The sequence below is a fragment of the Lipophrys pholis genome, assembly GCF_963383615.2.
Source record: "Lipophrys pholis genome assembly, contig: SCAFFOLD_29, whole genome shotgun sequence".
In the NCBI taxonomy this organism is placed as follows: Eukaryota; Metazoa; Chordata; class Actinopteri; order Blenniiformes; family Blenniidae; genus Lipophrys; species Lipophrys pholis.
This window is the reverse complement of record NW_028292107.1, coordinates 468,138-490,091: the sequence shown is the minus strand read 5'-3', so window position 1 is coordinate 490,091 and position 21,954 is coordinate 468,138. Positions and strand designations below refer to the sequence as shown.

The following is a 21,954-nucleotide window of genomic DNA, read 5'->3' as shown; positions in this document are numbered from 1 at the left end:
TCCAGTTTTCCTGAAAACCTCCAAACATATATTTCAGGCTCATTGGTGACATAATTCCTGAATCTCAAAATATCAAAGAAACACATTTTAAACCAAAGTTCAAGTGTTGAAGTTGATTGAGGAAAACTTGTGTCTGAAATGGAGGAACCAAGTGTTCTTGTGGGTAATATGGGACTAAGAGCTCTTTAAGATAGGATGGAGCCTGGTTGTTAAGAGCTTTAGAGGTTAAAGAAGGATTTTAAATCCTATTGTAGATTGAACAGGAAACCAATGAAGAGAAGCTCATATTGTAGTGATGTGATCTCTCCTGCTGGTTCCTGTCAGGACTCTCACGGCAGCTTTTCTATCACTTCAACACTTCAACATTTCAACACTTCTCATTTGGTTCTGCTCATCATGGAGGAGATACTGAGACTGATGACATCACTGTGATGTCAGAAAGGAGCTCTTGCCATGTTGCCATGGTAACTGTGGCATCATAGAATGAATTCACTCAGCTAAGCACAGCTTTACCTCCTGTCTGGTTCTTCTGTCTGCCACAGACTGTAAACACAATGTTGGAGATGTTTTTTAAGAAGCTCAGACCAACTGGTTATTACAGAAGAGTATTAGAGCCTCTCATGAGAACAAAAGAGAGGAGTTAGTATTGTTTATTTCATCATCGCCCCTTTTTTATGAAACGAACTATGATCAGGATGGAACAGTCTGGTTGAGTTACTGAGTTGATCACCTGCTTCGTAGTAACGCTTATCAAGGAATGAAAATGTTTGTCAATCCAGATAACGGAGAGAGATCTGGATTGGTGGAGTAGGTGAGGAACCAGAGAGCTGATGGGGTCAAAGGTCATGCTCAGGGAGCCACAATGGTGAGTGGTCAGCTGTAAGATTCCTCACTGTGACCCACTGCCTGAAAAGAGAGCACCGCCCAACGTGGAATTCGAAACCACAACCCTGAGATGAAGAGTCTCATGCTCTAGCGACTGAGCTCGTCAGGCAACTTGTTGTGTAGTGATGAAGGACGACTGGAATGTTGACTGTGGCTATTTAAAGCTCCATCCACTGTTGCTATGGATACAGGAGCAGAAGCAGAACTCTTTCAGAACCATGACATCATCACAAGAACAGCTGATAGAAGACATGATGATAAGAATGATAAGAAGATGATAAGAGTGGAGGAGTTTGTTTTGTCAGACAGAGAAGTGACTCAGGTTTCTGAGTGAGTTCTGTCAGAGCCTCTTCAGCTTGTGTGTCTCATCAGGTCTTTCTGGGCCATTCACACCTGGTTAACATCTGTTTCAGGTTGCTGGGATTTATGGTTGGTTATTAGCATTAAATTACTGTAAGTAATAGATTATTGAAAGTAATAAATCACTGGAAGTAATTGTATGAAAAATTGAAATTATTAATGGAAGTAAACGGTCATTTACTCATTAACAACCCCCAAAGTAATTGAGTAATTACTTAAAAGTTAATAAATTATCAAAAATAATTTATTATTGAAAAATTGTTAATTTGAATAAATTCATTATTTATTAATAATGAAAGGGGGGGGGACCACCAGATAAACTGGAAATAGCTAATACCAAAATATCAGTCTCGTTTGTAAAAGGTTTATTTAAGTGAGTTACTATTTCTGAGCAAAAATATAACAATCTTAAATAAAACTTGAAGGTGTGAGATCCGAGCACAGACTGTTACAAACCAGTGAATTGTCAACAATAAATACACAATAATCACCAAGAAGCGTTCAATTCAGCTAACAGGCGTTATTAACAAAATGTATTAATTCATCAATAATTCTGAAATCATCTCATAAATCAACACATTCAAGTAGCAAACTACATCGAACACAGATATCTAATCGATTAAACAGCAATACTATGTACAAAGAGTGTGTGCGTGCGTCTGGCCTGGAGTGATGACTGGAATGGGTGTAATGACCTTGAGTGTCCGCCAAGTGGAGGCAGACGTTGGCGGGTCAGTGTGGTGACTGTGACAACCACTAGGGGCGTGCGGCAGTGGGCAGAGGGCGAGCGCAATGTGCTGATGTGTCCACCAGGTGGATGTGAAGAGGAATTGCAATGACCCACGCGACCACTAGAGGCATTTGACTCGCTCTTTCTGGGGACGCAGCAGATTCTTAGCGACCAGATAAACAAGACGTCTCGGAACGACACAGTCTCACCTACTCCCGAAAAGACTGGTGGACTTTGTCGTCCCGGTTCTAAGCGGCGGAGTTCTAACGGGACATGCAGTTAGAACTCTGGTGATGGATGTGGATGTGGTTCAGCAGCACCAGATAGCAGTTTGGCTGCTAAATGTGACTGTGTGTGTGTGTGAGCTTATCTGATCAGATAACAGGAGCGGCGGCGGATTAGTGAAGGAGGGGGAGAGAGAGAAGGGAGTTAAAAAGTTCTGGGCCGGTCCACGTGAGTTAACACGCGGCTCCTTGTGTCTCCGTACGAAGTCCTGAGTCTGGATGGACGTGAATCCGTCTTGGAGACGGTGTGTCTTCGCAGGTTGGACTTTTATACCGGCACATCATGGTCCGGCTCCCTGCTGTGCTCACCATGGCCTTGGCCAATCAGAGCGGGGTTGGCTTCAGAGTTTCTGGGGCGTTTTCTACGGCTGTGGATGGAGTTGGTGGATCCCCCTGGTGGTGAGGTGCAGGGATGCAGCTTCCAGGGAGGGGTTACCGTGGACCCCCTGGTGGGGGTCACGTGACCAATGGTGAATTTTTCCAGTGGCGATCAAATGTTCCTTTGTCTGTAGGGGGTGAGCCATGGAGGCCAGGCCCAACACAATGAACCAACATATGAGGAGGAGGAGGAGGAGGAGGAGCAGGAGGAGGAGGAGCAGGAGGAGGAGCAGGAGCAGGAGGTTCAGTCCACACAGTGACGGTTCTGCATCACATTCAGAGGAACCCTGGTTCGATGCTGGACTCTCACAGCTCTTCACACTGCACCACTGACACTCAGCTGATCTTCTGGTGGTTCCTCTGTCGCTCACTGCTGGATGAAGCTCTGCTCTCCTCAGTGGATCATCAGGACACACAGCGTCCTCTCTGCTCTACCTCCAGCTGCAGAGAGATGAGAGAGATGAGAGGTGATGAGGAGAGTCTCTGTGGAGCAGCCAGGACTTCAGTCCTGTCCACAGCAGCAGCTCAGAGCTCATGAAGGACCACCACTGTCAGACCAACACAACAAGCCTGAGGCTCCTCTGATTGGCTGACTGTGTCCTCTGCTGTCCAATCCTGAAGCTGCTCAGCGTTCTCCTCTCACAGCCTCACTGAGCAGTCAAACTCTGGATCTTTGTTCTCACACTAACTGTGTTTAGTAGAAACCTGCTGGAAGCAGCATGGACTCACTCCAACATCTACTGACCTGAGAGTCTGCAGGCTGCAGTCTGGACTCTGCTGAAGACCAACAAGCTGCTGCACATCTGGATCCTCAAGGTTGTTGTAACCAAGGTAGAGTTCCTTCAGGTGGGAGGGGTTGGACTTCAGAGCTGAGGCCACAGAAGAACAGCTGATCTTTGACAACCTGCAGTTAATCAACCTGAATAAAGAGAGAAAGCAGCAGATTGAATGAGGAGAACCAATCAGATGTGTTGATGGAGAAATGAGCAGCTCCACATTACTGTGTTCTGATCAATGAGCTGTTCTGTTGCTGTGGATCTTCATCACACTCATCCTCCAAATGTCAGCACAACATTGCCACTCCTCCTCATGTCCACACACATCAGTAACAAGCTGCTGAGCTCAGTCCATCTCTCACTGCAGGATCAGAGTCTCACATCACAGCTGCTCACAAACATTTCTCCTTCTACAACAGTAACAGACAGTCAACTGACCTCAGAGTCTCCAGACTACAGAGTGGACTCTCCAGAAAACCACACAGCTGCTCAACTCCTGAATCCTGCAGATCGTTGTAACTCAGGTCCAGATGTTTCAGATGTTTCAGGAGGGAGGGGTTGGACTTCAGAGCTGAGGCCACAGAAGAACAGCTGATCTCTGACAACCTGCAGCCCCTCAACCTGAATAAAGAGAGAAAGAAGTGAGATTAGAGGACAAAGTTTGATGTTGAAGTCATTGAGACTGAAGAAGGTTCAGACTGGAAGAGTTTAGAAATGTAAAGTCCAAACAGCTGAAGCCACCAGGAGGAGAAGAGTCTCATCAACATGCTGATCACTAACATGCTGCAGAGCTCAGTCCATCTCTGTCCTCCAACATCTGGATCCTCCTAAACTCCTCTCAGTGGTTTGACTTCAACACATTCTAACTTCAGACAGTGAACTGACCTCAGAGTCTCCAGGTTACAGTTTGGACTCTCCAGTCCAGCACACAGAACCTTCACTGATGAATCCTTCAGCTGGTTCCTACTCAGGTCCAGATGTTTGAGATGGGAGAAGTCAGACTTCAGAGCCGAGGAGATCACTCCACAGTCGGAGAGTTGACATGAAGAAAGGCTGTAATGAGACACAGAGAGGACAGGACGTTGTTATGAGGACTTTGTTGGACCTCAGAGCTTCAGATCATCTTCTCTGGGTTTGACTTTGGCTTCATGTGGACGTGAAGGAGAGGACATGGAGGTCCACATGTTTTGTTCATGTCTTCAGTTCCAGATGTTGAAGTGAAGCTGTGGAGTGGAGCTGGACGTCCTGCTACTTCTTTCTATTCATTACAGAGTGTTTGGTTGGAGAGACGGGGACAGTGGAGACAATCATTCTTCTGAGAGTGTCATGATCGGCTCTCCTGCAGCCCCTTAGGGGGAGGGGTTATTGGCTGCAGGTGTGTGCTTTTTTCCCTGCAGTGTGTTTCAGGTGGGCGTGCCTGGAGGTGGTGTTTGGGATGGAAGAGCTGGCTGGGTTAATAACCAGGATTCAGTACAGCTGCGGGTAGCAGGTGGAGGCGTTTTGGAGGAGTGGCTCTGCTTTTTAAACGGGCTCCTCACTCCACTCGACGCGGGACCGTAAAAGCAACAAGAGTTAGTAGTTGTGGTGTTTGTCTGTTAACTCTACCTCTTGCTACCTGCTCATCCACTCTCTCACTCCTCCTCATCATCATAGTGACATCGTCAACACTCCACGCTCGGGCCCAGCCAGCACCAGCTCTTCCCACACCGCCTCGGCCGCCGCCCACTGGACCACAGGTTCGACCTGCTCTGCCCCAATCTTCTCTGTACTCTGGTGCTGACATCCGGGAGCCCCCGTCCGGACAAGGACACGTCCCCTCGCTCCGTCAGCCTGACTCCGTCCACGCTAGCCTGACCCGTGAGCCACTCTCCCCAAAGACTTTATCTCTTCTGGAGGAGAACTCTAAAATTATTATTTTTTATGATAAATAAAATCCTTGATTCCCTTCATCTCTGTTCTGGTGACTTTCTGCGCTTGAGCCTCTGTCTCCCCGCCGTAACAGTACGGTCCCGCCAAGATGAGCTCAGCAGATCACCAGCCAGGATCAGATATGGACCAGTCTCTCCAGCAGTGCCTCTCCAGCCAAGACGCCAGACTGGGTCAGCATGACGCCTTTCTGCAGAGCCTAGTAGCCAACAATCGGGCAATTCTAGACCAGGTGGCCAGCCTGACCTCCCAGGTGGCCAGCCTGACCTCCCAGGTGGCCAGCCTGACCTCCCAGATGACCAGCCTGACTGTCCAGCAGAACCCGGCCCTCCGGTTACCTGAGCCTTCGGTCTCAGTGCCAGACCTGGGTCCACCTCCTGCAGCCCACTTCAGAGAACCCTTTGCTCCCGTTCCAGAGAGGTACGCAGGTGATCTGGGATCATGCCAGGCCTTCCTGACCCAGGTGGGCCTGGTGTTTGAACTACAGCCCCAGTCCTATTCCTCCGACCGATCCCGGATTGCCTACCTTATTGGACTCCTGTCCGGAACCGCCAGAACTTGGGGAACAGCGTTGTGGGAGGGCCAGGCTCCTGAGTGTCGCTCGTACCAGACGTTCACTGAGGAAATGAAGCGGATATTTGACCACCCAGTTCGTGGAAGGGAGGCCAGTGACCGACTCACCCTCATCCGCCAGGGCAACCGCAGTGTGGCTGAATTTGCAATCGAGTTCCAGACCCTAGCAGCGGGTAGTGGTTGGAATGACCGTTCGCTCCAGTCTGCATTCTACCGGGGATTGCAGGATCACCTCCAGGATGAGATCGCCACCCGAGACCGAACTGAAGACCTCGACAAGCTGATTAAACTTAGCATCCAGATCGACAACCGTCGCAGGGAGCGTCGCCGCGAGCGATCTCTGCACTGGACTCCTGCACTCCCCAGACAGCCGCGGGCAGATTCCCCAGGTCCTAGCTCCGAGCCAGAAGCCATGCAGATTGGACATGCCCAGCTCACCCCGCAGGAGAGACAACTACGCCGGTCCAATGACGCTTGCCTCTACTGTGGTGAACTGGGACACTACATCACCCGTTGTCCTACACGCCCGGGAAAAGGACGGGCCCACCAGTAGTAAGGGGGTTACTGGTGAGCCAAAACCTCTCTGATGCCCCCCAGCGACTCCAATTATCCGGGACGCTCTGTTTCCAGGCCCAGACTCTGATGGTCTCTGCGTTAGTGGATTCCGGAGCAGAGGAGAACTTCATGGACTACCAGTTGGCAGAACAACTAAGCATCCCGTCTGTCCCCTTGGAATCCCAATTAGAAGCCCGGTCTCTCAACGGTCTCCATCTGGCTCGGGTCACCCATAAGACTGTCCCCGTCACTCTGGTGCTTGCAGGTAACCACCAGGAGATCCTCTCCTTTCACCTCATCGACCACTCTCGCCCCCCGCTGGTTCTTGGGTACCCTTGGTTGCGTACTCACAACCCGCGGATCGACTGGGTGAGGGAGGAGGTCAGTTCCTGGAGTGCCTACTGCCTTAACCACTGTCTGCGGTCGGCCCTGACTCCGTCTACGCCCACCAGGCCTGCACCCCCGGATGCCACGGACCTCTCCCTGGTCCCTGAGGCATATCGTGACCTGGCTCCAGTGTTCGATAGGGACAAGGCTCTCTCGTTGCCCCCACATCGCCCATATGACTGCCCTATTGACCTCTTACCAGGAGCCACGCTGCCTCACAGCCGCCTGTATAATCTGTCCCGACCTGAACGCACCGCCATGGAGACCTACATTCGGGAGTCCCTGGCTGCAGGCCTCATTCGACCATCTTCTTCTCCAGTAGGAGCCGGGTTCTTCTTTGTGGGCAAGAAGGACGGCTCACTACGACCGTGCATAGACTTCCGGGGACTCAACGACATCACCATCAAGAACCGGTACCCTTTACCTCTGCTCAGCTCTGCGTTCACTCCCCTCCACGGCGCCACTATATTCACCAAGCTGGACCTTCGAAACGCCTATCACCTCGTACGCATCCGTGAGGGGGATGAATGGAAGACTGCGTTCAACACACCTCTGGGACACTTTGAGTACCTTGTGATGCCCTTTGGACTCACTAACGCCCCTGCAGTTTTCCAAGGACTCATGAACGACATCCTCAGAGACATGGTTGACCGCTTTGTCTTCATCTACCTGGATGACATTCTTATCTACTCCCGCAATGTTAAGGAACACACTGAACATGTCCACCAAGTCCTGGAGCGTCTCCTCAAGAACCGGCTCTATGTAAAGGCGGAGAAATGCGAGTTCCACAAGACCACGGTGTCATTCCTGGGCTACATCATCTCGCCAGGGGAGGTGAGGATGGATCCCAGCAAGGTCTCGGCGGTTCAGGATTGGCCGCAACCTGAGAATCGGAAGCAGCTCCAGCGATTCCTCGGGTTTGCCAACTTCTACAGACGATTCATCCGGGACTACAGCAAGACCGCTGCTCCCCTGACCGCCTTGACTTCAACCCTTCGACCATTTGTTTGGACTCGTGAAGCAGCCCAGGCCTTTCAGACCCTCAAGCTCCGGTTCACCTCAGCGCCTATTCTCGTCCAGCCAGATCCCGGTCGTCAGTTTGTGGTGGAGGTGGACGCCTCAGACTCGGGGGTGGGAGCGGTGCTCTCACAGCGTTCCGCGTCAGACAATAAGCTCCATCCCTGCGCATTCTTCTCTCGACGTCTCTCTCCGGCAGAACGCAATTACGACATTGGAAACCGGGAACTATTGGCTGTCAAGATGGCCCTGGAGGAATGGAGGCACTGGTTAGAGGGAGCTGAGCAGCCATTCATTGTATGGACGGATCATAAGAACCTGGAATATATTCGCTCTGCCAAGAGACTAAATTCTCGCCAGGCCCGTTGGACCCTGTTTTTTGGGCGTTTCCGGTTCACACTCACCTATCGCCCAGGATCCCGCAATGTCAAACCAGATGCCTTGTCCCGTCAGTTCTCCATTGAGGAACCCCCATCTGAACCTGTCCCGATCCTGCCTAAGACCTGCACAGTGGCCTCTCTCACCTGGGAGATCGAGGCCTTGGTCCAAGAGGCCCTCCGGCTACAACCGGACCCAGGTGGTGGACCTGCTAACACAATGTTTGTTCCTGTCCCTGTACGCTCCCAGGTCCTGCAGTGGGGTCACTCGTCCCGGTTCTCCTGTCACCCTGGCGTCACCCGCACCTTGGGAGTGGTGCGTCAAAGATTCTGGTGGCCTACCATGGATCGGGACACCCGGGAATTTGTAGTGGCCTGCACCATCTGTGCCCGCAATAAGACCTCGAACCAACCCAGTTCCGGTCTCCTCCAGCCACTGCCCATCCCGACCCGCCCCTGGTCCCATATTGCAGTGGATTTTGTCACTGGCCTGCCAACTTCTAAGGGTAAGACCACCATCTTGTCTATTATTGACCGCTTTTCAAAGGCAGCGCACCTTGTGGCCCTACCCAAGCTACCCACTGCGAGGGAGACGGCAGACCTGCTGGTTTCTGAGGTTTTTCGTTTGCATGGCATTCCCTTGGACATTGTGTCGGACCGAGGCCCTCAGTTCACGTCAGAGGTTTGGAGGGCGTTCTGCACCGCACTGGGAGCTAAGGTGAGCCTGTCTTCGGGTTTCCATCCGCAGTCTAACGGGCAGACAGAGCGACTCAACAAAGAGATGGAGACCCTTCTCAGATGTGTAACTGCAGAGAACCCCTCAGCCTGGAGTGACCATCTGGCCTGGGTTGAGTATGCACATAACTCGTTGGTCAACTCATCTTCTGGCCTGTCTCCCTTCCAATGTTCCCTGGGTTACCAGCCCCCCCTCTTCCCGTCCCAGGAACAAGAACTGGCGGTTCCTTCGGTACAGGCCCATGTCAGGCGATGCCGTAGGATCTGGAGGCAGGCCCGGGCAGCGCTACTCCAGTCATCCCGCAAGATGGAACGACAGGCTAATAAGAAGCGCTCTCCGGCCCCTTGCTATATCCCTGGGCAGAAGGTGTGGTTGAGGGCCAAGGACCTTCCACTGCGGGTGGAATCAAGGAAGCTCGCCCCACGCTTCGTGGGTCCATTCGAGATCCAAAGGATCATCAACCGGAGTGCGGTACGGTTGAAATTACCTGCCTCAATGCGTATTCACCCCACTTTCCACGTGTCTCAGGTCAAACCGGTGAAGGAGAGTGACCTGTCCCCTCCGGCCCGCCCCCCTCCACCACCCAGGATGCTGGATGGTGGCCTTGTCTACACCGTGCGGCGATTGTTGAACGTTCGTCGCCGGGGGCGTGGTCTCCAGTACCTGGTGGACTGGGAGGGTTATGGTCCGGAGGAACGTTCCTGGGTGCCCCGAAGTCGCATTATGGATCGGGAACTCATCCGGGAGTTCCACCGCCTGAACCCGGAGCAACTCAATTGTACGCCAGGAGGCGCACGTAAGGGGGGGGGTACTGTCATGATCGGCTCTCCTGCAGCCCCTTAGGGGGAGGGGTTATTGGCTGCAGGTGTGTGCTTTTTTCCCTGCAGTGTGTTTCAGGTGGGCGTGCCTGGAGGTGGTGTTTGGGATGGAAGAGCTGGCTGGGTTAATAACCAGGATTCAGTACAGCTGCGGGTAGCAGGTGGAGGCGTTTTGGAGGAGTGGCTCTGCTTTTTAAACGGGCTCCTCACTCCACTCGACGCGGGACCGTAAAAGCAACAAGAGTTAGTAGTTGTGGTGTTTGTCTGTTAACTCTACCTCTTGCTACCTGCTCATCCACTCTCTCACTCCTCCTCATCATCATAGTGACATCGTCAACACTCCACGCTCGGGCCCAGCCAGCACCAGCTCTTCCCACACCGCCTCGGCCGCCGCCCACTGGACCACAGGTTCGACCTGCTCTGCCCCAATCTTCTCTGTACTCTGGTGCTGACATCCGGGAGCCCCCGTCCGGACAAGGACACGTCCCCTCGCTCCGTCAGCCTGACTCCGTCCACGCTAGCCTGACCCGTGAGCCACTCTCCCCAAAGACTTTATCTCTTCTGGAGGAGAACTCTAAAATTATTATTTTTTATGATAAATAAAATCCTTGATTCCCTTCATCTCTGTTCTGGTGACTTTCTGCGCTTGAGCCTCTGTCTCCCCGCCATAACAGAGAGACACAATTCATTCATTCATTCATGGTTTAGTTTGTGAGAACTGTGGGAGCAGAGACATTGTCCTGGAGTTTGTTCAATCTTCTTTGGTTCTAGTTTTGTACTTCACTTTGATTTGAGTCTTTTTCTCAGGAAATTGTCCAGTTTGGAAAGACAAAGGTTCCAGATGTGAGTCAGTAGTTTGGAGATAAACTCAATCACCCTCTTTACTGGTTTCATCTCCATTTAGTCTCAATCTGAAGATTTGGTTTTACTTTTGATAATTTCTATGATTTCTTCCTTACTAATGAAATGTCTCTGGGTCTTTCTCTTTACACTCTTTAATAGATTCCATGTGTCTTTAATAGGATTCTTCTTTTCTTACATTTCACCACATTTATTTTTATGATTTTTATTTTTCAAAATTCTCACAGTTGTAGTTAACTTATTTTTATATTTCACATATTTATTTGCCACTTCTTTAGTTTTGTGTTTTACAGATTCTCTGTATCATGTAATTTTATTTTTTGACAGAATCTTTTAATCCTTCTTTGTAATAGTTTTTTTTTTTTTTTGTTTAACATTTCTTCCTAATTCTGCATTTCTTACAGCTTTATTCACATTGTTGTCTAGATATTCTGATTCCCAGTCAATTGTAATAAATAGCTATTATCCACCAGCTCCTACTCAGCCTTACTCCACTTGACCCTACTGGCCTTGCCTCTACTCCACTCAGCCTCAGTTGTTTTCCATTACAATAGAACGACCACGGCGTGGGCGGAGTCATCGGAGCTTTCCCCGTCATGCACAAGTAATCACCCCAATGTGATGCTTCACTGTCCGGTGTTTCGGTTTCACTGGTGCTCCTGTTAACTGGTGACTTCTTTAAAATAAGACAAATAAACAATACAATACTTTAAACTTTCATGGAAGTGCAGTTAAACAGCGTTTACCAGGACAGCTATGGACTTTGATCAGGAATTTGTTTGTGTTCAGGTTTAAAAAATGGCGGGTGAATAAGCCGCTCACTGACTCATCTGCGTCGTGACACGCTGGTCAATCAGCGACCTGCCGTCATCACATTGTCTACTTAGCTCACTTGGAACCTCAGACCTCAGTCTACTACGTATATCATGAAAGTACCTGGTAGCAGGGACCATCATGTAGTGGGAAAGTGTAAAAAGTGAGTAGAGTTGAATCGAGTAAGGCTGAGAAGGAACTAGTGGAAAAGTGGCATAAGTTTATTTTGGTGCCTCCATTAAGACCTCAGTCCAAATCGGTCTGTATTACAGTCTGTTGACCTGATTGTTTTGTTTTTGATGTTGTTGGGAACACTGGTTGTACATCAGGCAATTTGACTGTTGATGATGAGTAACAGTGATATGATCACTTTTTTCAGTAATGAGTAATCTAACACGTTACTATTTCCAAACCAGTAGTCAGATTAAAGTTACTTTTTATATTAAGTCCATGCGCGTTACTATTGTAGTGTTACTATTGCAGCGTTACGATTGTAGTGTTACTATTGCAGTGTTACAATTTTAGCATTACCATTGTAGCGATACTATTGTAGTGTTACTATTGTAGCGATACTATTGTGGCATTACTACTGCGTCCAGCAGGATGAGTTTCTTCTCTACAAAGACACTTTATTATTAAACAGAAGCGGCTGCTCGTTCTCTCCTCCAAACTAACAGACACACACAGAGCATGCAGTCTGACCTGACCCGCCCCCTTCTCCACTCTCAGCCAATCACAGAGCAACTCGCTCTAACGGTGCGTTCAGGTGACATAAAAGAATTGGAACCTAGAAATGTTAACACTAAACCATATCATTGCAACAAGAACAAAACTGCAGAGATGTTGAACTCTTTTTGCATTTTTTTCTTTTTCAATCAATCAATCGTTCAATCAGATACTTTATTTGCCTCAGAGGGGGGTAATTAAAAGGTCGGATAGAGCAGATAGAGCAGATAGTGTATATATATATATCTATCTATCAATAGTGCAACAATAGACTACAACTACATCTCTGCATAAATGAAAACCAGTAATAGTAAAAATGTGATAATAAAAGCGTGAGTCAGGTAATAAGACAGCAAGTAGTGACAGTAGGATTCCTAAGATTATATTCATTTAAAATGAAAAGAAGAAAAACACACCGATTCTGTGTGAGGGTCAGAAAGTAAAGACAGTGGTTCATGAAGCTTCATCTGGCCATCACTAGAATAAACTATTCTATTCTATTTTGTCCCGTCGCTGTGCTTCACTCCACTGATTTGACTGGTTGCTTCATAAGAAGTACTGGTCACTGTGAGGCTCTAGCCTCTGCTCTCTCATCCTCCTCTCTTTCCTTGGTGGATCCTCAGCCTCCTAAGGGATGATATTTTCATCCAGCCACAGGAGCACACCTGAAGTGAGTGTCCTGCTGCTGTGCTTGTCTCATGTGTGTTGTTCTTGCTCGTCGTTGTGTCGGTGTCAGAGTCTGAGGCAGAACTCTGTGACATGGAGCATCACAAACACAGTGAGTGGAGGAAGTAAAGCTGCTGCTCTCCACCTGAACTTACACTGGAAACTTTACTTTGTAGTTTTACTTCCTGATTAATAGAGGAGAAAATATCAAGAGGCTGCAGTGTTCTACTGAGATGTTTTACTGATGTTCTAGAGATGTGAGCAGGAGAACAGAGAGTGGTGGATATTAATGATCAATAATGTCAGAACCTGAGAGCTTCCAGTTTACAGTGATGACTCTCCAGTCCAGGAGAGAGCAGCTTCACTCCTGAATCCTGCAGGTTGTTGTCACTCAGGTCCAGATGTGTCAGACTGGAGGACTGAGAGCTGAGGACTGAGGACAGAGCTCCACAGCTTCTCTCTGACAGACGACAGCTGCTCAACCTGAAGAAGAAGCAACAATGAAAACCAGTTCAATGTTTGTCATGGACTCAGTTCTACATATTTGTTCATGACCCACGTACACAGCTTTGTTGGAGGCTTTGACCACTGGCAGCAGCTTCAGAAGAGCCTCCTCTGAAGCAGAGTATTTACTCAGGTCAAACTCCTTCAGATCTTCTTCTGATGACAGTAAGATGAAGACCAGAGCTGACCACTGAGCAGGAGACAGTCTATCAGTGGAGAGACGTCCTGATCTCAGGGACTGTTGGATCTCCTCCACCAGAGAACCATCGTTCAGTTCATTCAGACAGTGGAACAAATTGATGCTTCTCTCTGCAGACAGATTCTTACTCAGCTTCTTCTTGATGTACTGGACTGTTTTCTGATTGGTCTGTGAGCTACTTCCTGTCTGTGTCAGCAGACCTCGGAGGAGACTCTGATTGGTCTGCAGTGAAAGACCCAGGAGGAAGCGGAGGAACAAGTCCAGATGTCCATTTGGACTCTTCAAGGCGTCGTCCACTGCTCTCTGATGGAGACGGTGGAGATTAACTTTCTTCTTCAACACTTTTGACCTCCAGGACGTTTGTTGTTTTTCATCCAGGAGGTTGATTCCAGAGCTGATGAAGGTCTGATGGACATGAAGAGCAGCCAGAAACTCCTGAAGGCTCAGATGGATGAAGCAGAAGACCTGGACCTGGTACAGACCTTGCTCCTCTTTAAAGACCTGTGTGAACATTCCAGAGTACAGTGAGGCTGCTCTGAGATCCAGGCCACACTCTGTCAGGTCGGAGTCATAGAAGATCAGATTTCCTTTCTGCAGCTCATCAAAAGCCAGTTTTCCCAGAGACTCCACCATCTCCCTGCTCTCTGGACTCCAGTGTGGATCTGTGGCAGCTCCTCCATCATACTTGACCTTCTTGACTTTGGCCTGGACCACCAGGTGGTGGATGTACATCTGAGTCATGGTCTTGGGCAGCTCTCCTCCCTCTCTGCTCTTCAACACCTCCTCCAGAACTGTAGCAGTGATCCAGCAGAAGACTGGGATGTGGCACATGATGTGGAGGCTTCGTGAGGTCTTGATGTGGGAGATGATCCTGCTGGCCTGCTGCTCCTCTCTGAACCTCCTCCTGAAGTACTCCTCCTTCTGTGGGTCAGTGAACCCTCGGACCTCCGTCACCATGCCCACACAGTCAGGAGGGATGTGATTGGCTGCTGCAGGTCGTGTGGTGATCCAGAGGCGAGCAGAGGGAAGCAGGTTCCCCCTGATGAGGTTTGTCAGCAGCACATCCACTGAGGTGGACTCTGTAACATCAGTCAGGATCTCAGGGTGCTGGAAGTCCAGAGGGAGTCGACACTCATCCAGACCGTCAAAGATGAAGACCACCTGGAGGTCTTCAAAGCTGCAGAGTCCTGCTTCTTTGGTTGGAGTGAAGAAGTGATGAACAAGTCCCACCAAGCTGAACTTCTTCTCCTTCAGCACATTCAGCTCTCTGAAGGTGAATGGAAATGTGAAGTGGACGTCCTGGTTGCTTTGGTCTTCAGCCCAGTCCAGAGTGAACTTCTGTGTCAGGACTGTTTTCCCAATGCCAGCCACTCCCTTTGTCAGCACTGTTCTGATTGGTGGAGATCTTCCAGGTGAGGCTTTAAAGAGGTCTCCTGGTCTGATGCTGCTTTCTGCTCTGGCTGCTCTCCTGGATGCTGTTTCAATCTGTCTGACCTCATGTTCCTCATTGACCTCTGCAGTCCCTCCCTCTGTGATGTGGAGCTCTGTGTAGATCTGCTTCAGGAGGGTGGACTCTCCTGCTTTAGAGAGCCCCTCAAACACAACCTGGAACCTCTTCTTCAGGGCACATTTCACCTTCTGTTGGCAGACTCCAGCAGAAGCTCCTGAAAAGAAGAAAGCAGGAATGAGTTGAGTGTGTTTGACATTGAATGTGAAGATGACAGTGTGTTAGTGGAGATGTTTCTCCTCCATCAGCTCCATCCAGCTCCTCAGTGGAGACCAAACAGCCTCTGATCTGATGCAGATGTTTGCATCACATGAGCAGCAGAGTTCAGGAACTCTCTTTGTGTCTCCTCTTCTCTGCTGCTTGTTTTGGACTTTCTGCCTGTTTCACACTTTCTGTGTCTGACCTGGAAATGACCTGTGTTCTCTGGATGGACTCTGTTTCTGACTGCTTTCTGCTCCAGCTGAGAACATTTCAGCTTCATCTCCATCCTGTGAAATGAGATCAAATCCTCTTACTGCTCCTCAGACGCTCAGCCAGCTCCTCCTGCTTCATCCTCCTCAGGAAGTCCAGGGTGATCCTCAGAAATGACTCTCTGCTGCTCCTCTGCTCTTCATCCTCATCCTCCCTCTCACTCTCTGAGCATGCTGGGTAATCTGGACTCAGGAGCTTCTTCATCCTCTTCAGCTCCTTCTTCATGAAAGTCACCATGTTGTCCTCCAGCAGCTGGAACAGAGAAACATCTGGAGTTGACTTTGAGCCAGATTGAGATGTGAGTGTAAATCCAGTGCAGAGAGCAGGATGAACAACATGTGAAGCCAAATCACACTTCATGTGGGATCTCCAGCAGAAGCAGCTTCAAGCATCAGTGAAGACTGGAAGCTGGATGAAGGTTGGACTGTTTCACTTTGGACCTGAATGGATCTAATAAGCTGAGTGTCTGTTTCATGTTTCAGCTGGAAGTCACAGCAGCTTCTTCTGTCTCATGATGTGACAGTAAAGTGTTGAATGGAGACGTGTTCTCACCATAAATGTGGAGTCCAGATGTCTTTGATGCTGAGGGGCGGAGCCACCAGGGAGAAGCTGGGAGCTCTGCTGGCTCACGCTGCAGAAACATGTTGACTTTGTTAAAGCTGCTGTGTGGTGTGATGAGGAATCCTGAGACAAACACTGATTCTCACCCCTCATCACCACTTCCTGCTCCACATTTAAAGTTTAAGGGTTTCCCCTTAGACTGGTCACTCTTCATGGACACACATCTGGATGGAAACCCAGAGTCAGAGCTAAAAACAAACACAACATCAGGAACAGACTGACTGGAACAATGGAAGATACATGGAAGAACTGAGACTTTGATTCTCTAAGTCAGACTTTGTGAAAATACTGTGAGGATATTTAATAGTTATAAACTGGAGTTCCACATTTAAAGTTACTCTACCAGAAAAACAATCTTCAAAATGTACTTCCCATAAAACATCTCCCTTCTGCAGAGAGAATAAACCAAAACACCAAAACAAGACCATCAACACTCATTTGGACTCATTTCCAACCTGCAGTTTCCCAAATCGATCCACCAAAGTTGATGTTTACAAACAAAACATCAAACTGTGTTGATGTTTCCTAACTGACATCATCTTGGGAAATCTGCCACAAGGGTTTCTGGGATATCAAAGATGGCGTCGCAGAAGCTGAAGCAAAATGATCAACATTGGACCGATTCAGCCCAAAATAAAAGACTAGATTTTCTCAGAGAAAGAGGATTAGAACCTCCAGAATATTCTTAAATGTTGTGAAACTGATCATTAATCAGCAAGAGGTCAACACACTGGTATGTTCCTTTAAATTTAAATGCTGGAATTATGTGTTTGTGTGAGTGTCATGACCAATTCCATTCAGAAAGGTATTAATGTATCAGAGATCAACATCAACAACTGAATCTGGATCCTACATGTTTCATGTTTCCCAAATGGATTCTGGTCAAATAACTTTAAAGTTAAAAATCATTCAGTTCAAATCTTTTCCATCCCCCCATCCCCCTCTCCTCTGGTGTTCCCCAGGGCTCTTTACTTGGTCCCACCTTCTTCATTGTCCATCTCCTCCACTTGTCCATATTTCTCATAAATACCTCATGCAGTTTCTTTGCTATGCAGACGACACTCAGCTCTACGTCTCCACCAAACCAACTTCACCCTCCCACCCACCTCCATCAGTGACTATCTACAGGACATCAAGTCCTGGTTCTTCTTCAAATTGATCAAACTCAGCAGTGATAAAGAAGTTCTCCTCATATGATTCAGGTCCATTAAAGGTCCTAGTTTGTCCTCCATCATGGACAGCTCCTCTGGTTCCCCTCCAGTCAGGGTGAGGAGTCTGGGTGTCTTCCTCGACAGCACTCTATTATTTCCAACCCACATCAATAGAATGCCTGAGTCAGCATATTTCCACCCTGGTAAAATCAAGCACTGTTGCTCCTCCCTCTCACCCAGCAGCATCTCCACACTGCTCCACACCCTGGTCACCTCCATCTGTTTCCTTCTCTCTGCTCTCCCTCTCAAATCCTCCAGAAACTCCACCTGCTGTCAAATTCTTCTGTATGAATCATCATCAGAACACCTTCCATCCTTCACATGACACTGCTTCTCCAGAAACTCCACTGACTTCAGTTCAACAGCTTCACTTCACAATTCTTTTCCAGACATTCAAGTTCCTGATGAAGCTCCTCCCTCTGTACCTCATTGATCTCCTCTGTCCCTCACCCTCCTCCTTCACGTCTCACCAACGTCCACAGTACTTCTCTGACCTCCTCTCTCAGCCTCACTGACCTCCAGCCTGGATGAACATCAGGAGGTCCAGAGCCTTCAGCCAGCAACTCTGGAACTTCTTCTCAACCAACATCAAAATCATCCAATCACTGACAACTTTCAAATCTTGTCTTCAAACTTTGAAACCAGCAGATTCATCATCAAAATAGGACTTTTGAAAGAGTGGAGGATCAGACTTTGCTGGTCAGTTTGCAGTTTGGACTCTTGTACTAAAATACTGGAAGTGAATCTTAGAGTGAGCACAACTTCTCTCACTCTGGTTTTGAGGAAATAAAAGAAAAGAAAGAGTTTCTTACTTTGTGTCTGAAGGTCCAGGTTCAGTACTGAAGTTTGGTGGAGGACCTTTGGACCAGTCACTCTTCATAGACAAGCTGCTGGATACTGAAGACCCTGCTGTGTGTCTGAGCTTCTCACCTCTACACACACACACACACACACACACACACACACACACACACACACACACACACACACACACACACACACACACACACACACACACACACACACACACACACACACACACACACACACACACACACACACACACACACACACACACACACACACCCACACCCACACCCACACCCACACCCACACCCACACCCACACACACACACACACACACACACACACACACACACACACACACAGTCAAAATGTTGTAGTAGATCAACAGATCACACTTGGTTCTTATCATTTCATTTCCTGTTTTCAACAAAAGAACTTTAATGTTATTTTCTTCTGGAAAAGTTTTCAGGAATTGATCAATAAAAATATGTTTGATGAAAGAACTTCAATAACCTTCATGTCATTTCCAATCTGCCATTTGTTTCAAAGTTCCTGGAAAAGTAGTAGCATCTGATCTTGACTCTGACTTTTCCCACAATAATCTGTATTCTGAATTTCACCTCTTACAGATTAAACTTGGATTAGAAAGGCCCACAAAGCAACATCAAGTGAGCGGCTCTGCGGTGAAGCCTGGAAGAGCATTAAAATAGAGGAAACCCAGCGAGCGCCTGCTGACGTCATGAGTTCACAACTTCAGCCAGTCATTGCCTGCAAAGGCTTTTCAACATGTGTGAGAGATGAAGGATTGATTCTCTCTTATTTCATTGGTTCAGTGACTTTTGAGCCTCTGACATGAAGGGATTGTGTTCAAATCCTTTAGTTCCTCACATTGTTATGGGATGTTTTAGTTGAAGCCACTGAATTAAAGCTGAAGTCTGGAGGGTTTCATTTCTATTTCCTGTGGTAATATACAGAACAAAATGAGACAAACTTTGTCTCTGGACAAATCTTTGTGGACCAAACTGTAAGTTAGTGATGTGGGACGTTTGGACTTCAGTGTCATGTGGAGACGTCCACTTCCTTTAAACTCCCTGTTGGAAAGGTGACACTGCTCTGACCTTGGATCAGGTTAAGAGGAGTTAGAAACTCTGACCTGAAAGACAACACATGATCTCCTAGTCTTTGTCCTTTCCACTGCTTGTCCTTGTGTCTTTCATGATCACATTGGGACTGATCATGGGGACGGTGGAATGTCTCTGCACCTCATGTCCTTTACTGCAGCTCTTTTTCTGCTGCCTGTTGAAATCACTTCAGCTCACTTTGGATGACTTGAAATCACTGAGCCTTGAGACACGTCAATACAGCAGAGCCACTTTTACTACATTTCATCTTTCTATGGAGTTTACATTTAGTGTCCATTCTTCTGTTTGCTGTTTGACTGAATGCAGGAGGGGGGGACGTCTCTTACCTGTCCACACACTCTGGTGGGTCTTCTTCATCCACGTCCCACATGTTGAGTCAGACAGAGAGAAACACACCAACCTGCTCAACACACACACACACACACACACACACACACACACACACACACACACACACACACACACACACACACACACACACACACACACACACACACACACACACACAGAGGAAATCATGTGGGTGGTGCAGCAGGAAACAGAAACCCACATCCTGGTAGTTCCAGTTAGAGACAGTATCATTCAGTAGACTGAGATCAGAGAGCGACAGCCGAGACAAAACAGAGAAAAAAGAACAACAAGAAGCATAAATAATGAACAAACAGAGGAAATAAGATGAGAGAAGAAAATATAGAAACATGAAAAATACAACAATCAATAGGATTAATGTCAGATGGAGGTTTCAGGGAAAAAATGAAGCGTCTGGATGATAAATAATGAGATGATTGAGTCGTGTGTGTGTGTGTGTGCGTGTGTGTGTGTGTGTGTGTGTGTGTGTTTGTGTGTGTGTGTGTGTGTAAAGAGTTGGTTTGAATGAGCCAATCAGAGTGAAGGAGGGCTGAAGCCCCGCCCACTGCTGAATGTTTTCAGAGTTTCTCCATGGAGAAGAAAAGAAGTGAAGAAAGGAGTTAAATGGAGGATGAAATGTTTGTCCAACAGGTGAAGAAGAAGAAAGCAGCTGTCAGAGGTTTGTGATGGTGTGAATGAAAGAGAAAAAGAGAAGTTAGAAAGTCTTTTGCTCCGTTGTGGAAGCTTCTAAAGAGCTGACAGATTCTCACCTGAACTCTCTTCACTTCTTCTTACAGACACTTTTCCATGTGTGAGGAAACTTGTGGAGAGAAGAAGCTGCTCTTCGTCCCTCTGAGTCCGTCTCTGATGACTGACAACCTCAACGTTCTCTGTCCTGCTCTCTCTCACACACCCAGAGGAGGAAGCAGGAAGTGGGGCCCAGTGGGGGAGTTGCTTTCACATAAATCACGTGTTTCCTCCGTTCTACTCAGGAAGAGCAGAAATGTGTCAGAGGGGAAGTGATGAAATATGAGCTCCTCTAGGCACAGAAATCACCATTATAAGAACTCAACAATGTGTCTCATTCAAACACAATCATCAATATAAACGGTACAAACCACAAACTGTTTAAATTACTTGAAATATGTGGTTTGATGAAAACAAGACAATATTGTAAAACTATTGTAAAAACATTTGAGTTTGACGTGGCTGTCACAAATACACACCAGTCATGAGAACATAGCCTCTGTGATTTAGAGTCCAAGACGCCTGCAGATAACAGAATGTTGATTCTGAGAGTCTGAGGGTCTGAGAGTCTGAGAGTCCAGAGTCCAAGAGTCTAACAGTCTGAGAGTCCACAATCCAGAGTCTAGAGTCTGAGAGTCTAGACTCCAGAGTCCAGAGTCCAGAGTCCAGAGACCAGAGTCTGAGAGTCTGAGAGTCTGAGAGTCTGAGAGTCTGAGAGTCCAGAGTCCAGAGTCTGAGAGTCCAGAGTCTGAGTCTGAGAGTCTGATAGTCTCAGAGTCCAGAGTCTGAGAGTCCACAGTCTGAGAGTCTTGAGGGAATTCTTTCATGTTGATTTCAAACTAACACAGAATGTTACACTTGAGCTGATTGGACCTTCCTGGTGGATTAACCAGAGTCCTGGACCAGGAATCTTTGTAAATATATTATCACTAAAGGTTGCACAATGAGAGGTTGCCCTGCTGCAATTCAATTAAAACTCAAGTGTATTTATGAAATCTTCCACCTGGCTGGGAGCTGTAACAGAATCTGACAGGCACCACTGTCTCCGGGACACTAGATGGCGCTGGTGCGTCCCTCCAAATGACCTCCAGAAGGCCCGGCTGTTGTGTGTGTGTGTGTGTGTGTGTGTGTGTGTGTGTGTGTGTGTGTGTGTGTGTGTGTGTGTGTGTGTGTGTGTGTGTGTGTGTGTGTGTGTGTGTGTGTGTGTGTGTGTGTGTTTGGGTGTTTGGGCCTGGTTATAGGAGAAGTGAGGATGGAGCAGCCAGTTACTGCCAAAACTAACTCACTAACATCTTGGTGAAAATAGAATATATGTTTTTTTCAAATTAAATTGACTATGAAAGTGAGAACAGGAGTTCCCCCCTCACCTCCAGAGGAACATAGAGAGTGAGCTACCAGTGGCTTCTCCCGGTGGAAGGGAACATCAGTCCTCACCTCCAGAGTGAACATAAGTCATGTCTGTATATTCCATCCATCAGCCATCCATCCATCCATCCATCCATCCATCCATCCATCCATCCATCCATCCA

The 21,954-nt window shown here is 47.9% G+C and overlaps 1 protein-coding gene across 3 annotated transcripts; it reads right to left on the bottom strand.

The window, feature by feature from the left end:
• Nucleotides 1–1,594: 1,594 nt before the first annotated feature.
• On the bottom strand, nucleotides 1,595–20,587 carry LOC308128174 (NLR family CARD domain-containing protein 3-like). Of its 3 annotated transcripts, none has more exons than XM_080493863.1 (12): nucleotides 20,449–20,587; nucleotides 19,657–19,730; nucleotides 18,194–18,313; nucleotides 16,257–16,358; nucleotides 16,102–16,180; nucleotides 15,594–15,801; nucleotides 13,432–15,235; nucleotides 13,178–13,351; nucleotides 4,299–4,466; nucleotides 3,852–4,034; nucleotides 3,383–3,556; nucleotides 1,595–3,078 (listed from the first exon to the last, which is right to left on the bottom strand). In XM_080493863.1, the coding sequence occupies exons 2-12, from the start codon at nucleotides 19,698–19,700 to the stop codon at nucleotides 3,069–3,071; spliced, it is 3,066 nt and encodes a 1,021-aa protein (XP_080349989.1). In that variant the 5' UTR covers nucleotides 19,701–19,730; nucleotides 20,449–20,587; the 3' UTR covers nucleotides 1,595–3,068. The 3 variants fall into 3 exon arrangements, with proteins under 3 accessions (XP_080349989.1, XP_080349988.1, XP_080349990.1); XM_080493862.1 differs by having other exon boundaries at nucleotides 1,601–3,072; nucleotides 3,379–3,556; nucleotides 20,449–20,583; XM_080493864.1 differs by lacking the exons at nucleotides 19,657–19,730; nucleotides 20,449–20,587 and adding an exon at nucleotides 18,702–18,813 and having other exon boundaries at nucleotides 1,601–3,072; nucleotides 3,379–3,556.
• Between the last annotated feature and the right edge of the window lie 1,367 nt (nucleotides 20,588–21,954).